This window comes from Ailuropoda melanoleuca, chromosome 15 (assembly GCF_002007445.2).
Source record: "Ailuropoda melanoleuca isolate Jingjing chromosome 15, ASM200744v2, whole genome shotgun sequence".
NCBI lineage: Eukaryota > Metazoa > Chordata > Mammalia > Carnivora > Ursidae > Ailuropoda > Ailuropoda melanoleuca.
In genome coordinates, this window is record NC_048232.1 from 253951 (window position 1) to 276933 (window position 22983).

The window sequence follows — 22983 nt, forward strand, 5'->3', positions numbered from 1 at the left end:
GTGCATTTTAACATGCCTGGAGTCGGGGATAGCAACAGCTGTTTAAAATATCAGTTATTGATAAACACTCATGGTTCTGGACTCTGGAGCTCAAATCCTGCTAAACGATATTGCCCTTAAATACTGACTTGTAAATTTGCATTTGCAACACGTACTCTGAATAACCAGCACAGAGCACGTTTTCTTGGGTAAAACAGACAGAAATGCCCCGTAATGCAATACAATCTCCCTGACTCTTCTGTTGAGACGAGCAACTGGAGGAGGTTTCTCTCGCTCACAGATTGACCGACAACCCCCACCTGCTGGCCAGAGAGTCGGCTGTGTCCTACTTGTGGTACAAAGAACAAGAAAATAAGGCTTTGGGTTGGACGTGATAAGCACGACTTTTTCTTGACTTTCTGTTCCAAGGCTCCTGAGTGTGCACAGGGGGCAGGAAAGGAGCTGGCCACATGCTCACACACTCACTCTGCGTTCCCCAGAGAGTGCGTCGCCGTGAGCCACAGCTCGCTGTGCCGTCTGACAGGGGCCCGGCTCACGGGGCGAAAGCCCACTCTGCGAGGCCCTGCCGACACGTGCATGGGGTACCTGCCCGGCCTGCCCGCACTCGGCCTAACTGCAGAGGGGGAGCGTGCCTACAGCCTCCTGTCTTCCGGGGAAGACCGAGACTGCTGATCTGAGCAGGGCCCGGCACGACTGTCTGTGGGATCACGCGGACACGGGGATAACGGGGTGGCAAAGGGCCCGTCACCTTCCAGCAGTTCCTCAAAGTCATCAACGAAGAACTCCCGTAACGGTGGCCGCTTCGGTCGCTTGAGGGTATTGACGAGCTGTTGGATTTTCGCCGACACCCGGCTACTTACGGGCACCCCTGGAAGACAGAACCACGGACGGATGAAGGAACGGGCAGCACCTCACCCACGGACCAAGCGGCCGTGATGCTGGTGCCGGGGCCCCATCTTGAGTGCCACCCAGGGCACCCCGCACGGCGAGAGCGTGCCCCTGGGGGGACAGCACGGCATGGCCGCTCCGCCAGCAGGCCCGGGGGGTGCAGAGGCCCCAGGAACGACGCTCCGCGACCACTTTATCGTCACCCATCGTGGCAGTGGGAGGAGCGTCAGACCCCAGGCTGGGCCCAGTCCCACCTCCCGTTCCCTAAACAGGTTTGTCCCCTTGTCATTCACATACTCAGGTCCCTGCTCCAATGGGTGTCAGAGAGCTGGCACAGCAGGGAGACCGTCCCTGAGGCCTTGTCTCTGGAGACCACCAGCGCTCCCCTGTGGGGCCAGAGTGGTCTGCCGGCCGCGTCGAAGTCGGGACAGCAGGCCCCTGTCAGACGCTGTCCCTGCGCTTCCTGACAAAAGTGCAGGCACTCGAGGTCCGTGGAGGGCCTGTCTCCTCCCCTCACGGGTATCCAGCGGCCCTCCCACTGAGTGCACTTTTGGGCAATGCATCCCAGAGCACAATTCAAAATGTGCTCTAAACTCGATTTTCTGCCTGACACAAAATACTAGCATATAGCATATACTCCTGTGTACAGAGGAAAGTAAATTCCATTTTATAACATAGCCCTTATTCATAACAATGAATGACATCACTTTGAAAACTGAATAAATGAAATGATTGTTGAAAAAGGCATCAAGTTTAACATTTTTAAACAAGCCACGTTAATGACTGCAAGGGGCACCAAGGTGCAGACGTCCCCAAGGGCAACAAGCGTGTCCTCCACGGGTACCTCTCATTCCGCGGAAGGGTGCTCGGAGACACGGACACCACACGTCTCCCAGGGACAGCCGTCGCACCAGAAACCGGGGCAGCTCATGGACCACGATGAGGGACACACGCCCGGTGGATGGACGGCACACCACGGCCACGCTGGACCCCTCATGAAAACCGCATCTCGCATCACCTCCACGGCCGGAGGGGCCGAGGTCACGGAGAGCAGGACACAGCGTGAGGCTCACGTTCAAGTCCACAACCGCAGGCGGAGCGACAGAAGCGGCGGCTGCCGTCAGAACACGGCCACGTGGAGGAACAAGGGACGCAGCACAGCCCCCGCTTCTCGCGTAACCACCGCTGCTCATTCTTTCAGATTTGGAGAGAAAACCTCCTTCAGCACACTAGGCCGTACGTGCCAACGACGTTACGTTTCACTTCCGCTGCCCTTCTAACAACTGCTCACGGGCTTCACACTTCCACACTAATCTCTTAATTGCTAAACCAACATTTGTTATCGATTAGTGAGCTCATAAGAATCTTATAAAACATGTTTCTTCTCAAGACTACATTCCCACTACACTGATATTTTTCCCAACGCGGAAACACTCTTGGCCAACGTGGAGATAATTTGCATTTCTCGTGCCCCTGCCACCTTCTGTGGGAGCTACGTGACAGGCGGAGTCCACGGTGTACCCACAAGAAACCTCTGGCCCTGTACATGGAAGGGGGTTTCTGAAGGAGTCGCGACTGCCTGGAGACCTACCGTCGCCTGTCTCCATGAGCTCCGCGTTGCCATACTTGGGCGCCGTCCGCGATGTCGTCGAGCCCTGCGGCCTTTCCACTTGTATTGGGTGTTCTGAGGTGTAAGTGGTCACGTCAGGAGGTGCAGAGTGATTTTCTAGAAAGAAGCAAATCACATGTTTTCTGATCAGCATGACCAAGTTATTCTGAAGGCGAAGTGAGCCACGGGGTCTCACAAACTGCCATGTCCCAAGAAAAGACCCAGATTCTGAGCCCACGTCCGCTGCAAGTCTCAGCATAAAGATCTTATTTATTTATTTATTTGAGAGAGAAAGAGGCAGTGAGAGAGGGAACACAAGCAGGGGGAGTGGGAGAGGCAGAGGGAGAAGCAGGCTTCCTGCTGAGCGGGGAGCCCGATGCGGGGCTCGATCCCAGCACCCTGGGACCATGACTGAGCCGAAGGCAGACGCCTAATGGACTGAGCCCCCCAGACGCCCCACTAAGGATGATCTTTAAGGTAACCTACGCTGCTTAAAATGGAACCAAGGACGGCCCCTCTCCAGACACAAAATTACAGCGGGAGCCATATCAATGAATCACTGTGGTGCCTTAACTAAAATGTTTCCAAACCGCCTGTGGAAACAGAGATGTTGTAAGTTATGTGTTTGTTCATGAAAGAGTAATTTCCTTGTTGTAACAGAGGCAGCAATGAACTCGGCTCTGCAGGCAAATTCTGGGGTCTGCACCCAGCTCTGCGTGCCCCCCCAGGTCGTGGGGCGCGTCTCAGCCTCTCGTGCCTCAATGTCCTCCTCCCTGAAACGGGACTGACATGGCAAGTCCCCTGCGCGGTGCAGGAAATGAATTAAACCTACATAAGGCTCTTAGGACGTTTTGTGATCGAGGGTAAGCATTCAGGAAATATTAGCTGCTCTATTTATTTCAGCACACGATACTCAATAACCGTTCAAAAAATGTGTTTAAGTGTGCATCGGTGCCGCGTCCCTCAGCGAGATGAGCCCCGGTCCTTCCCCACCACGGTTGAGATCGTCACGCGCTCATCAGTTACACGGGGGAAGCTCAGTTTTTGTATTTAATGAAGAAGGTGTTAGGGACGGTGTGTCAGACGAGACTACCGAGTTCTCACAATGGGCGTTCTACGGTTAATCCCAGCTTCTCGATGCTCACTGGGCAGCAGCTCGCGAGGGTTCTGCAGGCCCACGCGCACATCGGGGATCAAAGTGCAGCCATTCTGCATCTGCCCGCGAGAAGGCCAGGAGCACGGAGCTGGGGACAAACAATTCTAACAAGCAGGCGGATCCACAACTACAGACTGCATGGACGGTGCAGAGCGACCGTGTACACAGGTGACCTCGCGTCACTAAGGGACACCTGTGCAGTGAGGCCAGAGCTGCAGCAGAGTCACGTGACCCACGGGCAAGCTTCACAGGGAGCAACCCAGGGTGGCCAGCGCATCCCGACGTGCCTGCACGGTCCCAGGCACGCGGACTGAGCGGGCACGAGGACGTGCACACCGAGGCTGGGGCCGCCAGCGTCACCCGGTTTGGTGCCCGGTTCCCCGCTCGTAGTTGATCCCCGGGACCCCCTGCTCACCTGTCTGTGCCTCAGCTTCCGTTTCTGAACGACGGAGATCATAACGACAGCACTGACCTTCAGGTGGTCGATACAGGCAAGCGCCCGAGCACTGTTACTGTTGGGCGCAGAGACGTCTGCTAGAGGAGAGACCGCGGCTGTACCGCGGGGTGAGCGAGGCGGGAGCAGAGCCCCTGCAGCAGCAGCGGTGGCGTCTCCGCGTGAGGTCACCCGCGGTGTCTCTGCGCAGACCAGGGAACGCCAGAGCTCTAGGCACAGCCCCTCCGCAGACGGCTGGGTTCCCTGCGTCTCACCTCCCTCTTCTGAGTACCCGCCCTGGTGTCAGCCGAGCTATGTCCCCTCACCAGTCACGTGCAAATCCTCACCCCCAGGACCTCAGTCGGGTCTCCACAGAGTTCACTAGGGTGACCCTAACCCCACATAACTGGGGTCCTCATAAGGAGATTGGGACACAGACACGTGCAGAGGGACGGCCTCGCAAGGACACAGGGAGGGGCGGGTGTCTGCATGCCCAGGACAGAGGCCTCGGGAGACACCAGCCCTGCCCACGCCTGCACCTTGGACTCCCAGGCCCCAGGAGGTGGGACAAGAACCTCTGTTGTTTAAGCCCAGCCCGGGGTGCTCTGTGACAGTGGCCTGAACAGACTCACACGCCCCCGAGGGCAATTCCCTGGGTCTCAGCTCAGAAAGGAACACCTCTGAGAGGGGGCGAGGGAGGCCGCTCTGTCCGGTCACCAAGGGACATGTGTCAGGGGGCTCTCTTCCATGTTGGAGGCTGTTTCCACCATCTTCATCAGACCTGCGCCTGCTTCTGCCAAACGCACCTCGCTCCACAGTGAAAGGCGATCGGTTCTCTGTGGCTAAGTGGAGCCCTCGCTGGGGTCTCCCATTTCTCGGGAAGAGGCACCAGACGCACACGCGTCATGAGCAAGACTCCGGCCACAGTCACCTTAACAAGCAGCCGAGGTGGGAGTTCACTGCTTCGTGGTTTTAATTCAGATTTGCTTGTGATTCAGTTATGCTGTGACCATGTCATCAGTGGCCGCCCATCAGGTTTGTGCTGGGAATGCTGCGCGGTCTCCGTGCGGACGTTGGGGAAAGAATGATTCTGATACAACTGGTGATTGCGAGGAAGCAAGAAGTGGGCTCCCTGTTACCCCTCAGAGCACCCTGTGTGCCCAGCTGCTCAGCTCACACGCCTTCCAGGTTTCTCAATGATGTCACGGAAGTGGGACAGACATGACCTTCTCGAGGGAAGGAGCTGGCCCTCAGAGGGGTCAGAGCATCTGCTCTCCTGCTGGGGGCCTGGCCTGACCACTCCCTGCTCGGGTCCCTCCTCCCCACACAGCTGATCAGCAGAGAGGACTTTCTCCAAGTGTCACCAGCTGTCAGCCTAACCCGTTCCTGCCGGTGGTGATCCACACTCGCCTTTCACGTTCCAGGCGGACCATCCAGGCACGGCAGCTAGAGGTGGCTGCAAGAGGGCGAGGCCGTTCTGTGCACCAGCATTTCTCTGGGCAAAGTTCTGAGTCAGGGTTGACTTCAGGAGGCCTGCCAGGCTGTATGACCTCAAACACGGATGCTGTGTGATCCCATGAAGATAGGACAGCGACGGTCACACAGGTCTCAGGAAGTACACGCTAGATCAGAACAGCAACCTTCGACTTCCAACAAGAGCCTCTTGATTTTTATATCCACAAATTCAAATTCCTGATGACGGGCTCCAACTGTCCCAAAGCCTCCACAGACCCTGTGGGGGGGGGGCTGCTGGGGACACTGAGATCTTCACTGTTAATGCAAAGTGAACCTGAGCAGTTGTCTGGAAAGGAGCTCTCTTCTGTTCTGACGAGTAGGTGCTCCTACATCCCACCCATCAGGTCCTGCTGACCACCACGCCAGCGTTCCTGGGCCTCAGTCTCCCCACTGCAGAACAAGGCGTGGTGAGCCCTCACCGGGCTGAGGGAACCAAATGACGGCGCCTTGACCTCCTGGCTAGGACGTCCTTACCCTCAGGCCTGCCGCTTCCCTCCACCTTTTCTCCCCGTAGGTGGGGACCCTCTTAGAAGCTCCAAGAAAGAATCTGTGAAACTCACGTGCATCAGCTGTAAATGACTCTGTTACTACTTTCTGAGTTAAATGCATTTACTGTTGTAAACAGCAGAACAAAACAGATGGGTGTCTCCGGTGTGCACCACGCTGAGCGTGTGCAGGCTGGGGAGGTGCTCCCGGGGCACGGGGTGCACGACGGAGGAGGGGTGAGACACTTCTGGATCCAAAAATCATTACTTTGACTCTAAGTACAAAATCCAAATAAGCAAGTGTTGAGAGGGGAAAATCGCAGGAAGAGTCAGGAGCAGACCTGTGTCCTAACAGCACCGAAGGAGCAGCAGGGCTCCGAACAGCACGAAAGGCAAGGACATGAGGGCATCAGAGGCTGAAACAGTCCGGATGGGAGGCAGGGGACTGGGAGCAGTCATGGAGAGGAACAAGGCTTGCAACACGTGCGGCAGCTGAACACCCAGAACGTGGATGCACGTGGGTCATGGGAACGAGGAGCCACAGATGCTCAGGTCTCGAGCCTGCTCCTGGGAGGACAGCCTCTTCGACAGGCTGGTCCCGGGGTATGGGGGACCCGAGTGCGGTGTCGGGAGGCGCTCTGAAATGGGGGCTGCGAGGATTTCACGGTGGGAAATGCAGACCTACGTGTCACTGAAGAGCTGGTGGCCTTGAAGACCGCATGAGTGCATGAAGTCAGCAAGAACATGGAGAGACGGTGGGACAGGAGCCACGAGAGGGGAGGGCCAGCGTGTGGTGCAGGCCAGGAGAGGAGGCTGTGAGCGGTCGGTGACACCCCAAGCTGGGAGGGAAGAGCTGACCTCCCAGGACCCAGCATCAGAGAAAGCATGGACCTCAGAAGAGTGAGCACTCCTCTGCAGAAAAGGAAACAGGAAGATGCAGCGAGAGACAGGGCGACGTCTGAGCTGGAAAGGCGTCTGTGGTTAGAGAACGCTCCCCAAGCAGATGGACACAGAAGGGCGGTGATGTTCGCTCCCTGTCCCCGAGCATTTCTGCAGATATCAGCTTTCCGCTCAACTAAATGTGACGACACAGGGTGAGAACCGTCCACCTTCCCAGCAGGCTGTCCCAGTAGCCTGGTGTAGAGCTCCCTGAGCAGGGGGCGGCCAGCGGTGCGTCACGGGGCCGCCCGCCACCTGTCTTTATAAATAAAGTTTTACTGCCACACAGACACACCCACTGCTTACAGATACCTCTGAGAGCAGAGTGGAACAGTCCCAGCAGACACCGCGGGGCCCACGAACCCATGTCATTTACTCTCCGGCCCTTTGACGGGAAAGCGTGCTGACCGTGTGGCAGTCAGGGAGCTCTTGGGGTGAGAGCTTTGCAGGGAGACCCCAGCCCCAAGCGTGTGAGCTTCACCAACATCACCGTCCTCGGTAAGTATCTAATGTTTTGAGACTATAAATGCTTGAAAAGTACCAATATAGAATTTAATACTTCGGATGATTACACATAAATAAATGGGGGAATTTATCACCATGGTGGACATTCAAGCCCTCAGAATAAATTCCCCGGTAAAGGGGCGTCTAGACACGAATACATAATTGCCAGGCTGCGGGCCCATCGGGCAACACGTGTGGGGAGCGTGGCTGCCCTCTGACCTGTTTCCCAGGGCGGTGGAGGACACCTGATGAGGACTGGCTCACTGACAAAGCACACACCGCATTCCCATCAGCGAATCCTAACACCGTCTGGAACAGCAGCTACCCCTACGAATGTCCGCTGATGACAATGTGCCCCACACGGGGGAAAGCAAGCCCTATGAGATGGCGTCTCGGACGGGCCTGCCAGCAGATGGACTCGGCCTCACCCACGTGCCCGGAGCTACAAAATGGCCAGGAGGCTCCAGCGAAAGTCTATTTACTGGACGAACAGTCTGATTCTAACTGCACAAACTACGTTATGTATTCTGCTCTGTTCTTACCTCTCAGCCTAGAAAAATACTAGTCTTTTCTGCCCAATTTTCCACCTCCATGTTTCCCACCATGCTTCTCAGAAACGTGCCTCCTGAAGTTTAGAAGCAATCCACTGGTTTTCCTGCTCTGGGTGATGCCCTGGGCTTCTGATGTTGATGCAGGACTTGAGAGCCGTTAATCCTCTCTTTTCCAGTTGTCTCGAGCATGTTACACGCACAAGGTTCTGAATAAACACGTCCCAGGAATGATCTGGAACATTCTGGTTCTCACTGGAACGAGGGCCTGCGATGAAGGGTCGGCGTTCCTGCCTGATTGTGCGGGAGCCGATGGCTCGGGGCATGTTTTGTTGCATCTCTGAACGGGAAGGTCGTGGAGGCCTTGTGTCGCACACCATGAGAGACCGACAGCAAGCGGGGCCGGAGGAAGGAGAACTACCTGGAAGTGGTCTTTGCACCGAACACGGAGCTGGCCTGACTATGGGGGTGCACTTGGGGGGCCCTATGTATGTCATCACCGTGAAAACCCACAGAACTTGGGATTTCGCTTCAGCAACAGGGAACAACAGTGCACATTGTGGCAGACTCTTCTTGGCCTCCGCAGTCCGTGACCCTGGGCTTCCCTCCCCTGATGGGGCAGAAGCAGCACCCATCGCTCTGGATAAGCACCTGGCGGATGCGGGTGAGAGGTACGGGTGGTGGTGCGTTCGCTCTGAATTCCTTTGTGCACACACACACACGTGCACACACGTGCACACACGCTTTCGTGCCCTCGACTTCAGATGGTCTCAACAGACACCCACACGCGCTCACACGCGTGCACACCCTCATCCCCTACACCCTGGGTGGTCACGACAGAAGCTCAGACGCCGCCAGTCCTCCGCGTCCCCCTCTGCTGCTTTGCCAGGGGAACTGTCGTTCTCCTTTATTCACTGTTTTATTGTATCTTGCCTCTGCTTTCTTTCAAAATTTTTCACGTTTACAAAAATCTCCAGATATTCTAGGAACTTCTCTTGTGCCCGATTAGGAATGACCACAGCATCACACACGGTAGATTCTGTTCAGGTTGCCTTGAGATGTGAGGTATGTGAGTCATGCCACCTTTTATAGTCTGGATAAATTTAATCCTCTGTGCTAGAATTTCCTCCAGATTTCACACGAAACATCACAAAGGGAGAACCAAATGCAGTGAAATTATATGTTTCTCTTGGTAAGATTCTGAGACTTCCTTGAAGTGAACAGAATTCCAGCGCGTGCCAGCTTCCCAGGCTGGAGTGAGCGGCACATCTAACTGTCCACGCAGGTGCCGGACAGCACGGGCGGACGCTGCCCCAGGCTCCGAATCACACGCGAGACAAAGCCAGACCTGTGTCGTGGTCACACCTCTCTCAGTAGTCTGTAACATACTCCGATCTCCACAGCGGTGCTCGGTGTTCACGGAACCGTGTTGCTGTCACTCGCGGTGTAAAACCGAGCTCTGATAACACCACTTGGCATTGGACTGTCACCGTCCAAAAAATAAGAATTTTCCTATTTTCTCTTTTTTACTCACCACAGCTCTGAGAGGTACAAAGCAATCGTTGTTCCCTTTTTTCCCCACTAAAAAAACCAAAGCAGGAAGAAGTGGCTTCTGAAGACGCCAGCAGCACGTTTGTGTGGGAACGGAGACCAGACTAGTTTCTGCAGGAGAAAAAAGCTCATCTCTGATACTTGTATCAGCAAAGCTAAAAGCTGATGCATCTAACTTCAACTGCATTCAAGTGAGCGCTTTTGGGGCGAAGTCCTAAAAAAAAGTGGTTTGAGTTTCTTTGAACTCTCTCAAATAGATGATAATCTAGAAACGAAAACCTCTGAGCCTGAGATGTTTGTATGGTACTTAATTCACGATCTTTACCTGTTTTCTAAACTTGGGACTTCTGCAGACAAGAGGTCTGATGGAGCACCGGGAGGGGTGTGTCCTGTGGCAAGGTGACCCATGTCCACGTGGTGGTTTGAACGGGGAGCATTCTGAACTCTCCTGGCACCACATTCAAAGTAAGTAATTCAGTCTGTGAAAGGTTTTTACTGGGAAGCTCAAAAGTCTTAATCCATCGCTGAAACGGGCGAGCTGCGATCGGGGCGTCGTACTTGCCCTGTGCACACCAGACAAGGACTCGTGTCCGGGCATAAGGAGCTCAGGCACGGGGCGGGCAGAGAAACAGGCTCCTCGCTTGCCCACAATTCCAGCAGCTCGTCCAACGCACTCTCTTCTACTCCAGTAATTCCTCCTTAATCTCCTTTCACACTATTTTCAAACATCTCAGGCAAGGCTTTCTAACTGTGTGTCCATTCCAACAGAGACGCTCTTCCTCATTACAGAACCCACATCAGATGGAACCTGGACCAGCCAAGAACTTTAAATACCACGGCAGAGAGCAGGCAAAAGCAGAAGTGACCGAAGCCCCCACCTTCTCGAATGATACCCGAAGTATAGCAAATTCACTTTAGAATTCCCTGCCTTGTTTGTCAGCACTATTACAACTCCATGTGGACGTGCGTTTGAGTGTGAGGAGAAAACATGCAGATACATGGTTCCACGGCGCCCTAACGAACAGGCACGCATTCCTTTACGAGCAGAAAGCTCCTGGCATCCTAGCCGTCAGACACATCGGGGATGGTGAGAAACGGCCAGACTGAAGGTTTCACAAAACGGTAAAACCAAAGCAGCAAGGCAGAAGAGTCGGGGCTGGGCTCTGTGCTGTCCCTCGAACGGACCCCACGGCCGAGACGCACAGACGAGCTAGCTGGTAAATGCCAAGGGCACAGCTCCTAAACGGCGCCCCACCTGCCAAGGGGAGTAGGCACTCACCTATGTGCGTCTGGGCCATGACGTCGGCCAGCCTGTGGGCGGCACCGCTGCCCCCGCTCTGGGTGGAGGAGGAAGAGGTTGTGGACGTGGTGGAACCATGGATGGCCTGGCTGATCCAGTGTTCCATGTTGATGCTGCCCTGGCTGGAGGTGGGGGTCCCCTGGGAGTCACCCTGCACCGAGCCTTCGTCTTCTGAGCCCGAGGAGGTATCTGTGAAAGAGAGGAGACCTGTGAGCACCAGCAAAGAAACACACCGCGTCAACGCCGCACAGACCCGCCACACGCGCTCACCGTCCAGCACCTTTCACTTGAACGCTCTTGAGAAGTTACACCACATCTCAGCTAATGAATTATTTTTTAGTATAATGAACTTTTCATCCAGAACACCTTCAATAAATATGCCACGAAAATTGTTTGTTTGTTTTTGATATTACAATCTCAAAGACATACTCACCAATTTGCTCCACTCAACAGTTTGGGAGTAAATATTTCCAGGCATGCCGACAGCAAGCGAGAAGGATGGGGGCAGCATTCTCTAAGAGCTGTTGAACTTTCGTGTGTTTCAGAGTGTGTTTGTAGCCCTTGTTGAGACCTGGGGTGTTTCTCCAAGCTATAATGTATTTTTGAATTCTGTGTGAGTGAAGATAACCATATGCCTCCTCGAAGAGTAAGGTGTCAGCGGGGGATATGGTGTGGAAGTTAGAAGGACTCCCATCGCTTTCCCACCAACCTACGTGCTCAACACTTTGACCCTCCTTTGGTGAGGACAATATGCCATCACATAACATATTATGAGCAAGCTAAATGTATTTAACATTCATTTCTAATAAAATTTTCTCACTCCCTATTTTTTCTCTGTGAAAATTGTGCATCTTGGATTTAGATAAAACATGTCACTTTTTACATTAAAATTAATGGAACTATTTTCATTTAATAAGATTTCACCTAGCAGAGAAATTTTCAAGAATTAAACATTGGTGTCCTTATTATTCAAACACCCATGTAGGAGTGAGTTCCGGGTCCTACTGCTGTGACTTATGCGAGATGCCAGGAGGGATAAAAGACCACGAGTTGGGATGGACCGGTGATGGGTAGTAAGGAGAGCACGTATTGCACGGTGCACTGGGTGTTATACGCAACTAATGAATCACTGAACTTTACATCAGAAACCAGGGATGTACTGTATGGTGACTAACACAGTATAATTAAAAAAATATTAATAAAACAAAACAAAACAAAAAACCACGAGTAGCTCAAGACATCTAATGAGAATGAGAGAAATGACGATTTGTCTTAAATCAAGACATAGGATTCTTTTTTTTTTTTCCAACACAACAATATCTGTGAAGGATATTTACACTCAGGCTTTGTTAACATTGTGACATGGCCTGCACTATCTGGAACATTTTTGAAAGTCTGTTAGGAATTTGTTAGAAAAACAGCTGTAATAGTAGGAGCCAAACAAATTCCCTCCCCTCTGCTCTGCCTTGTAAAACAGCAGCATTATAATTCAAAGAAAAATAAAATTGACACTTTTTTTTAAATTCAGACCTAAGACTTCTTTCAATTTTTTGACTGTGATAAAATACAATATAAATTTTACCATCTTGACCATTTTAAAGAAATTGGGTAGTATAAATACACTCATAAGCTGTGCAACTGTCCCCACCATTTACCTCAAAAGGTTCTCTTCAACTTGCAAATCTGAAACTCTGTCCCCATTAAACAATAACCCTCCATCCTCCCCTCCCCACAGGCCCTGGACACCGCCAGTTTGCTTTCTCTGTATATGACATGGGCCACTCTTGAGTACCTCACACAATGGGATCATACAGCATCTGTCTGCGTGTGGCTGTTTCACTCAGCGTAACACCCTCAAGATTCATCATGTTGGGGTGTACCGCAGCATGTCCTTTACTTCTGCGTTCATCTGCGGAGGGACACGGGGTTGCTGTGTACCATGGAGGGGGCACCTTTTTACATTCCCATCAACAGTGCACAAAGGCTCAATTTTCTCCATGTCCTCACCAACACTTGTAATCTTCTGTTGTTTTTTGTTTGTTTGTTTTGTTTTGTTTTTTTGACAGTGGCCATCCTAGTGGGTGTAAGGTTGTATCTCATTGTAGTTTTTTTTTTTTTTAAAGATTTTATTTATTTATTTGACAGAGATAGCGACAGCCAGCGAGAGAGGGAGCACAAGCAGGGGGAGTGGGAGAGGAAGAAGCAGGCTCATAGCAGAGGAGCCNAAGGTTGTATCTCATTGTAGTTTTTTTTTTTTTTAAAGATTTTATTTATTTATTTGACAGAGATAGAGACAGCCAGCGAGAGAGGGAACACAAGCAGGGGGAGCGGGAGAGGAAGAAGCAGGCTCACAGCAGAGGAGCCTGATGTGGGGCTCGATCCCATAACGCCGGGATCACGCCCTGAGCCGAAGGCAGACGCTTAACCGCTGTGCCACCCAGGCGCCCCTCATTGTAGTTTTGACTTGCGTTTCCCTAACGATCACTCACGTAAGTCATTTTGTCTTGCATTACTGGCCATCTGTAGCCTGTTGGAAAAACGTTCAAGTCCTCAGACTTAACAATTTTTGAGAAACACATATACCCATATATATCCACCCAAATACTGCCGTCTCCACCGGGTGTTCTCATGCCTCTTTACTGTCCACCTTTCATTCCCACCCCACACCTTTTCACAGGAAAACCACAGAAAAATAACCCTCGTGATACAGACACAAAAACCCTGAAAAAGTATTAGCAAACAGAATCAAGCACCATATAAAATGGATAGTACACACCAGGACCAAGTGGTGACATTCAGAAGTGAATTAATGTTATACACCATATTAATAAAGGGAGAAGACCCCTAAGTTAGCCTTGAAAGTCACAGAAAAAGTATTTCACAAAATCTAACACTAACTCGTGATAAAAGCTCTCAACAATGCAGGAACAGAAAGGAACTTCCTCAGCCTAACAAAGGGCATCTGTGAAAACCCACAGCTAACACTGTATTTAATATTAAGACTGAACATGTTTCCCCTAAGATCAAGACTAAGGTGAGGAGATCCCCTCTTACCACTTTTATTCAACATTATCAGCAAAGCTCCAGCCAGTGAAATACAGCAAAAAGAATAACTTAAAGGCATCCAGATTGGAAAGGAAACATTAAAGCTGTCTTTAGTCACAGATAATATGATCTTGTATGTAGAAAATCCCAAGGAACACACTAAACAATTCTTGAATTAATAAATGTCTAGCAAGGTCACAGGATATAAGATAAAGATACAAAATATCTTTATACAGATACTAGACTCAATTAAGGGAAGGCAAACATAGTTTGTAAACTGTGTATCTGGCAAAGGACTTGTATTCAGATTATATAAACAAATCTCAACTAGTGAGAAGACAGACAATTCATTTCAAAAATGGGGAAAAGTGTGGACACTTAACCAATGAATATATACAAATAGCAAACAGGCCCATTCGAAGATGCAAATTAAAACCACAACGAGATAACATTTCATATCCACTAGAACAGCTACAATAAAAAAGACAGACAATACTAAGTGTTGGTAAGGATGCTGAGAACCTGAAATCTCCTATCTTGCAAGTAGGCATGGACAACGGTGGCAGCCATATGGAAACAACGTGGCAGTTTCCTGGAAGTTAAGCATACACTAACCATAAGATGCATTAATTCAACTCCTAGGAAGCTACTCAAGGTAAATGATGTACGTACACACAAACATACGTACATCGATGTGCACAGCAGTCCTATCACAATAGGCGAAAACTGGAAACAAGCTAAATATCTACCAACCAGTGGATGGATGACCAAAATGTGGAGTATCTAACAGGACACAATTCGGCAACGAGAAGGAACGAATCGATGATGCGACAACACGGGAGGGTGTTCAAAAGTATGATCCTATCGAAGCAAGATGTGAAAGAACGTATTTTATAATTTTATCTATAAGATGTCTAGAATATTTACAGAGACTCCCTATAGCTCAGTGTGAGAACGGGAATTAACTGCAAATGGGCACAAGGAAACTTCTGGGGTGATGGAAATGTTCTAAAACTAGGCTGTGGCAATGGTTACATCATCTATATATATTTATTAAAAATCACTGAGTTACACACTTATCATAGGTTAGTTCTATGGAGTGTCAATTATACCTCAAGAAATGTATTACAGATGAATGTGGGGACGCCTGGGTGGCTCGGTCAGTTAAGCGTCTGCCTTCGGCTCAGGTCATGATGTTGGGGTTCTGGGATTGAGCCCCGCATCGGGCTCCCTGCTCAGCGGGGCGTCTGCCTCTCCCTGCCCCTCTCTCCACCCCCTGCTCATGCTCTTGCTCGCGCTCTCTCTCTAACAGATAAAATCTTAAAAAAAAGACGTGTATTCTACAGTAGTTGAGTGTAAGATTCTGTGAGTATCAGCTGCATCAAGTTGGATGACAGTGTTGTTTTGACAATTTATTACTTAAGAAAGGACTTTTTAAATCTCCAATTATTATTCTTGATTTTTCTACTCTCCCCTCATTATGCCAGTTTCCCCTTTATAAATTATAAAGCTTTTTTACGTATACAGTCACTATTATGTCTTCCTGATGAATTGCCCACTTTCTATTATGCACGGTCCCTCTTTATAACTTGTACTCCCTTGGTCTTGCCATTTGTCTGATATTAAGAAAGAATTGTTTGCTTTACATTTCATGTTTGCATTGTGTATTTTTTCAACCTTGTATTCTTAATTATCCTCATTTTTTATTTAAATGTGTCCTGGTTGGCTCAGTTGGTAGAACATGTGACTCTTCATCTTGGGGTGGTGGGTTCGAGTCCCACACTGGAGGAAGAATTTACTTAAAAAAAAAATCTTCTTCTCCTATACAAGACTGAGAGTGTAACAATCCAATTAGATCTTTTCCAGAGACTATGATACTGGTCAGTGACTAGTCATTTCACACAGAAAATATATACTTCAGGGGTATGCTCTGAAGAGCTGTGCACATGAGAAGAATTCTAACAAGACACGGTTATCCACAACCAAGGAAAACAGAATGACAGAAAATGAAGCTTAGCCCTAAGGTTTTGTTCAAGTGTGGTTATAAATATGTAGATGACTGCTATGCACAAAATAGGTTGTGAATAAAAATTTTTATGATGACGGTGCTGGCATTTGATTGTATAAAACTATCCCGTATGTGATATTATCACTAAGACTCTTGCATGACAATTTACAAAACGTATTACACGGTGTACAAGAAAGCGCTAATCAAATAATTCAATGCAAATATTTCGTCAAAAATAACATTCCCAATAATGTTCTTTTATATTTTGCAAGGATATCTGCACAACGTTTGATTCTCTGAAGTTTTGTCGTTCATCATGAATGACATAACAACATTTCTGGGGATGGATTCAACACGGGAAAAGCACATACGTGAATAATCACATCGCTTCTTGCATTTTAAACTCATCATTTTTCATAAAAAAGTAGCTCAGAAAAATGCCTCTCTCCTTGAACGCTGTTTACACTTGGTTTAAGTGGGTTTGTTATCCTTGTAAGTCCATTCTGTTTGTTGCAAAAACATACACAAAATAAAACTTTTCACCACATTAACAGAATAGGGAGTCCAGACATAAACGCCTGTTGATATGGTCAATTAATCTATGACAATGAGGCAAGACTATGCAATGGGAAAAAGACAGTCTCTTAAACAAATGGTGTTGGGAAAACTGGACGGCTAATGCAAAAGAATTAAACTGACCACTTTCTTACACCATACACAAAAATAAACTCAAAATGGATTACAGATCTAAATGTGACGCTGAAAACCATAAAACTCCTAAAAAAAGAAAATAGCCAGTAGACTCTTGGAAATATGCCTTAGCAATATTTTTTGGACCTGTCTCCTCACACAAGGGAAATAAAAGCACACAAAAGTAATTAAGATTCTCAAACTGAAAAGCTTTGCACAGTGGAAGAAACCATCAACAAAACAAAAAGGCAACCTATTGAATGTAAGAAGATAATTGCAAATCACATATCCAATAAGGGGTTAAAATCCAAAATATATAAAGAACTCATACAAATAAAGACAAAAAAAAAAAATCCAAACTATCTGAGTAAAAAATGGGCAGAGGCGCTCAACAGACATTTTCCAGAGAGGCCACACAAATGGCCAACGGACACATGAGAAGATGCCCAACATCACTCAGCATCAGGCAAATACAAATCAAAATCATGTATCACTTCACATCTGTCAGAAGGACTAGTATCAGAAAGACAACAAATAACAATTGTGGGAAGGATGTGAAGGGAAGGGAACCCCGTGCACTGTTGGTGGGAATGCAAACTCGTGCAGCCACTCTGGAGAACAGTATGGAGGTTCCTCAGAAAGCTAAATATAGAGCTGCCCTATGATCCAGCAATTGCACTGCTGTGTATTTATCTGAAGAAAATGAAACACTAATTCAAAAAGATATATGCTCCCCTATGTCTTTTGTAGCATTATTTACAATAAGCAAGATATGGAATCACCCCAAGTGTCCATGGACAGACGAATGGACAAAGAAGAGGTGGTGTCTATATACAACCATAAAAAGAATGGAGTCTTGCCATTTGCTACGATGTGGAGGGAGCTTGAGGGCATGATGCAGAGTGACGTAAGTCAGGCAGAGAAAGTCATACAGTGTGTGTTTTCACTCACATATGGAATTAAAGAAAAAAAATGAACCAACAAAAACCAGAAAGAGACTCAAATACGGAGAACAAACTGGTGGTTACCAGAAGGGAGGTGGGTGGGGGGATGGACAGAATAGGTGAAGGGGACTGAGCGGTACAAACTTCTGGTTACAAAACAGGTGAGACCAGGGATGCAAAGCGCAGCACGGGGAACAGAGAGCACTGCGCTAACTGCGTGTGCTGACACGGTGACTACATGTACACACAGGGCGAAGACACTGAATCATATGCGTGTCTATTACTCTCCCTGCTTGCAAACACTCAGGACTGAACGTCAAAATACTTGACAAAGCGTTGTATACATTCCTCTGTACTGTGCAAGGTAATTCAGGTCTGCAGAAAGGCACAGTGGCAACAATGGCATGAATAATATTGGAATAAAAATAAAATTACAGAAAAAACACCAAATAAACTAGGCTCGATCCTTCATGTTTTCTAAAGGTACCTGGATAATTTAACTTTGTGCTTTACTCTGGTTTTGAAGACCATAAAACAAAGATTGTAATTATTTGGGTCAAGTGAAGCAGAGAACTTAGGTAGTTTTTTTGTTTTTGTTTTTTTACATTTTACTTTTTTTTAATAATAATTTTTTTTATTATATTATGTTAGTCACCATACAGAGAACTTCGGTAGTTATCAACCATTTAGAGTGGGGTCGCCAGCAGGCCTGTGGACCAGACTGGCCCTCTGCCTGTCTCTGTAAATAAAGTTTTATTGGCACACAGCCACTCACTGACATGCTGCCCTGGCTGCTGTCACATCTCCACAGCAGAAATAAGCCGCTGTGACAGACACCGAGGTGTCCAGAGGCCCAAACACTACATGCACATTACAGGAAAACGACGAGGACCCCAAGTTAAGGTAACTGCATGAATTTTTCAATTCATTGGATTTCTCAATACAACCTCACGACATATTGATATTTGAAGGACTTGAGAATATGTACAGATCAATCCAGGCAGAAGAGAAGCCCAACTTCAGTTATAACTGTGGAGGCACAAACTCTTCCCTTTTGCTACATGAAGCATTAAGTAAAATTTTGTTGCATTAAATAAAATTTGGTTAGGACTTTAAAGGCTGCATCATTTATGAATCTCAATGAAAAGATGAAAATACACATTTGTATAGACACATACATAACGTTCATTTCCGTTCCAAGTTTAATTCAGAGTGCATCCACTGGACTTCTGGTTCACAAAATCTGAATGACAGTACGATCAGTCTGAAAGCGACAAAGACCGGGACTGCTTGAGCGAGCGGGGCATTAACTGCAAGGCTCGCTCGTCACTTTAGGAAGCGGACAGTGGGCCCGCTGCTCACCTGGAGGTGTGTAGGCATCCATCGAGGTCTGCACAACCAAGGACCTGCGTTTGGAAGGCATGGGCACCGCCATCTTCCTTTCTTTGTGTTTAGCCAGTGCTGCCTGCACGGCTTCTGTGTGGACGTCTAAAACAAAAGGAGAGCTCAATCACCCCATTGTTCAGGGACATCCCGCAGGCCCCAAGCCTTTCTTCCCCCCTTCGGTCTGGTCCTGTGAAATAGTTTATCCTCCTACAGGAATTGTCACAAACAGATGGGCGGGGAAGGAAGGAAAAGAAGCAGAAAACCACTGGCTTGAAAGCTGCAGAGAAATGACATTCAAATTCATTCAGACTTTTAATGATTCATTTTTTTTTTTACCCTAGATCCTGCATAAATAATCACATACTGGCTGCAAAGTGCTGTGTGACTTTTTTCTTAGTTGATCTGTGGGTATTTCTTCAGAGGACACTCCTCAAACATTGATTCATGTCAATGTTCTGTTAAGGGGGCGAGTCACCCCTTACGGGCTGAAGCAGTGATTTCCACGAACACTCCCCAGGGGTGTCAGTCACTGTGTTTGGCCTTTTGAGTGTATCAGCCCATTGTATTCACCCCACAAATATTTACTGAACGCCTACTTCGTAAGTGTCCTCAGGGCTGGGGGTACGGTGGGAATCAGGCGGACAAGGAGCTGTCTGACGCAGCTGACCTTCTAACGGGTAAGGGACACCCAAAGGGCAATCATCTAGGGCAGGAATGAAACAGCATAAACACACTGCCTACTGCACTGTGAGGCCAGGGAAGAGTTCTGTCGACATGAAGTTGGAATAGTAAGAATAAACAGCCATTCTGTCGAGATGAGAATCCCTGTGGCGTAGAGGAAAGGCAGCTCCCCGGTGTGGCAGGTGAACGAGCAGGTGCTGGCAGAGAGAGCAGTGCCCTGGGGAGGGACGCATCAGGACGAGGGCTTCTGAGGCGGGGCAGGTGGCCTGGCTCCCACTTCACGTCTGACAGGGAGGCACTGGGGACTTTAAGCAGGGCTGCCACGATCTGAGTCCATGGTGGGGTGCGGGGGGGTCTTCTCCGCAGGAGAACACGTGGAACCGGGAGCCCACAAGAGGGCAGCAGGCAGGCTCAATACGGCTCCACGCCATCTGCACACAGCCGCACCAAGGAGCTACTCCCAGCGTTTCCCAGGTGAGGAAACAGAGGCACGAAGCTGTCCCAACTATTAACGTGGGGGCGGTATTGCTCGGTGTGAACCCAGGTGTGAACACCTCAGGGTCCACACCCTTTACCACCAAACACACCACACTCTAGCCGTTCCTATGAAAACTCCAGCAGGTCGGCATTTTAGAACAGGCCACCCAACGCCCCCCACGGGCCACCTGCGGCCTGCATCTCTTCTTGCAGAAAGTGTGAAAAGACACTATGAAAAGAAAAGCTATGAAACAGAGGTCAGTATTCATTTACAGGTGCGGGGAGAGAGTGCAAAACAGTGAAATGTTCAGATCTGAAGTACAACTGATACATTTTAATACGTGGAAATCTAGCTGTAGAACCATTACCCCAGTCGAGACACAGGACGGATCTATGGACCAAAGTCGCTGCGTGTGTCCTTCCAATCAAACCCACCCTGAATAAACAGCTACTGCTCAAGACTTTGACAGGCTTTCCTTGGCTCCTGACCTGCACACAAACAGAATCGCACAGACTTTATATGACCATATCGGTTCTGCCTGCTGACACACTCGTTCATGTGGCTGCATGCTTCAGTGCTCCATAGCGTCTTACCACTGAGACCTAACACAGCACATGACTGTGTCATAATCCGCTCATACTTCTCCAGTTGATGGATATTTGCGTTACGTCCAGTTCTGGGCTATTACAGAACATCTACGGCGAAGACTCCCATACATGCGTTTATGCAGACATTTTCACTCCTCTTTGCTAATGTCTACAGGTGTAATTGCTGGGCCATACGGTAAGTGCGAGTTTTAATTTAAAGAAATCGCCAAGCCGCTCACGAGTGGTTATGGTAGTTCACATCTCCGCCAGCCGTGTTTGAGGTTCTAGTCCTGACACGTCTTTACCAACACTTGGTACACTCAATCTTTGCCACAGCAGACGCCATCGTGGTTGGGAAGGGGAACCTCACTGGGGATTTCAGTTTGCATTCACCTGATGGTTGAAGCTGAGCACCCCCCCTTGGGCTTACTGGACTCGAGTATGCCATCTGTTGGGAAGTACCTGTTCAAGGTTTTGGCCATCTTTTGAGCTGCCTTTTCATTGTGGATTTACAGTTCTTTACATATTATAGGTACAAGTTATTTTAAGGTATATGTTTTGAAAATATTTACCCTGAATCTGTGGCTCACCTTTATACCTTTACCAGTGTACCAGATAAGAAATTTTAAATTTTCATGAGATTTGCTGTATTTTTTTTTCCTAACCAATGCTTTTTCACTGCTGTCTATGAAATCTTTGCCTACCCCAAGGTCCAAAAGATATCCTAGTTTCTTCTGGAAGCATTAGAGTTTTTAGCATAATGTACTCAAGGTCCATCTATGTTGTGGCATATGTCAGAATTTCATTAAGGCTGAATAATGTTCTACTGTATGGATATAACATATCTTCTTTATTGATTCAACCATCAATAAATATTTAAGTTGTGTCTGCCTCCTGGCTATCGTGAATATGCTGTCGTGAACGCTTATGTGTAAATACCTGTTTAAGTTCCTGCTTTCAATTCTTTCAAATAAATACTGAGAACTGGGATTTCTCAGACTTCCAGGGAAGATGGTGGAGTAGAAGGGTTCCAATGTCTTCTTGTCCTATGAACACAGCTAGATGACACCCACATCAGTGTAACTAACCCAGAACAAACCCCTAAGACCAGCAGAACAGGCTCTTCATAGTTGATCATATACAGGAGACCACACTGCAAGCAGGAGGAGGGGCAGAGACCCATTCCAGAACCAAACCAGCCTGTGAGACTAACCACAAACAGGAAGGACACCACGAGTGTGGGGACAGGAGAGGGAAAGACCCCATACGGGCCACCCCTGACACGGGGGACCCTGCACTGGGAAGATGAGACCCCATAACATTCGGCTTTGAAAACCAGTGAGGCTGGGCTTCATGGGTTTTTACAATCAGTGGGGCTTAACTCAGGGTACTTTGAAAATCAGCAGCTCACCTCTGGGAGGGTCTGATGGCCGATGAAACAGTCCCTGCCCTTGGAGAGACAGCAAACAACCCACTGAGCTACAACACAGAAATGGCAGTACGAAAACCTCCTGAGGCACGCAGGAAGGGTATTTATTTACTAATCACAGCTCATGCCCAGGAGGGGCAGAGATCTTTAGGAGACTTCTCCAAGAACACAAGAACTGGCAGGCACCATTTCTCTCCTTGCTCCCCGTCTAGATACCTGGACACCTACAGGAACGAGCACCGACACTGGCCACCTAGCTTTGCTAAGAGTACACCACACCCCGCCCCCACATTCTCCTTCAGACTCGTTCCACCCAACCTGCCCCATTTGTAGGCATCCCTCTGAAGTGGCTCCAGTTCCCGTCATGGTCTAACAGGTTACATCCACCACCACGCTCTCCTGTGGCTCCTCCCCATCCAACTTGCCCACTGGACAGGAGTCCATCCAGAGCAGTGCCTTCCTCATCTCACTCCGCGAGCAACCCCACAGTGACCAGCACCACACCAAAGGGACCCCTGCCATGGAGAGAGGGGAAGATAACCACACACACCAGTTCAACTGCAGCCCAAGCAGTGGCCTAGGACAGACAGCCCCACACACCAACAAAAATCTCATGGAGGCAGCAAAAACAGACAGCCCTGAGTTCAGTTACTGTGAGCTCAACAGTCAAAGTGGGGGCAGATATCTGGTTCGACTGCAGGCCCCACCTTCAATGAAAGCCCCTCAGAGGCCAGCGCAAGGAGAACACCGTACAGTACAGCTGACTACAGCCCAGCAAACAGGCTAAGAGGAGGCATCTGGTCTGAA

The 22983-nt window shown here is 48.9% G+C and overlaps 1 protein-coding gene across 1 annotated transcript in view; it reads right to left on the bottom strand.

Moving 5' to 3' along the window:
* DIP2C (disco interacting protein 2 homolog C) overlaps nt 1-22983 on the bottom strand; it is a 351333-nt gene that overhangs the window by 138530 nt on the left and 189820 nt on the right. The window contains exons 3-6 of the mRNA XM_034644335.1: nt 18978-19103; nt 10908-11117; nt 2480-2614; nt 749-868 (exon numbers count right to left, since the gene is read on the bottom strand). Of these exons, the coding sequence (XP_034500226.1) occupies nt 749-868; nt 2480-2614; nt 10908-11117; nt 18978-19103 (591 nt within the window). The remainder of the gene's footprint in view (nt 1-748; nt 869-2479; nt 2615-10907; nt 11118-18977; nt 19104-22983) is intronic.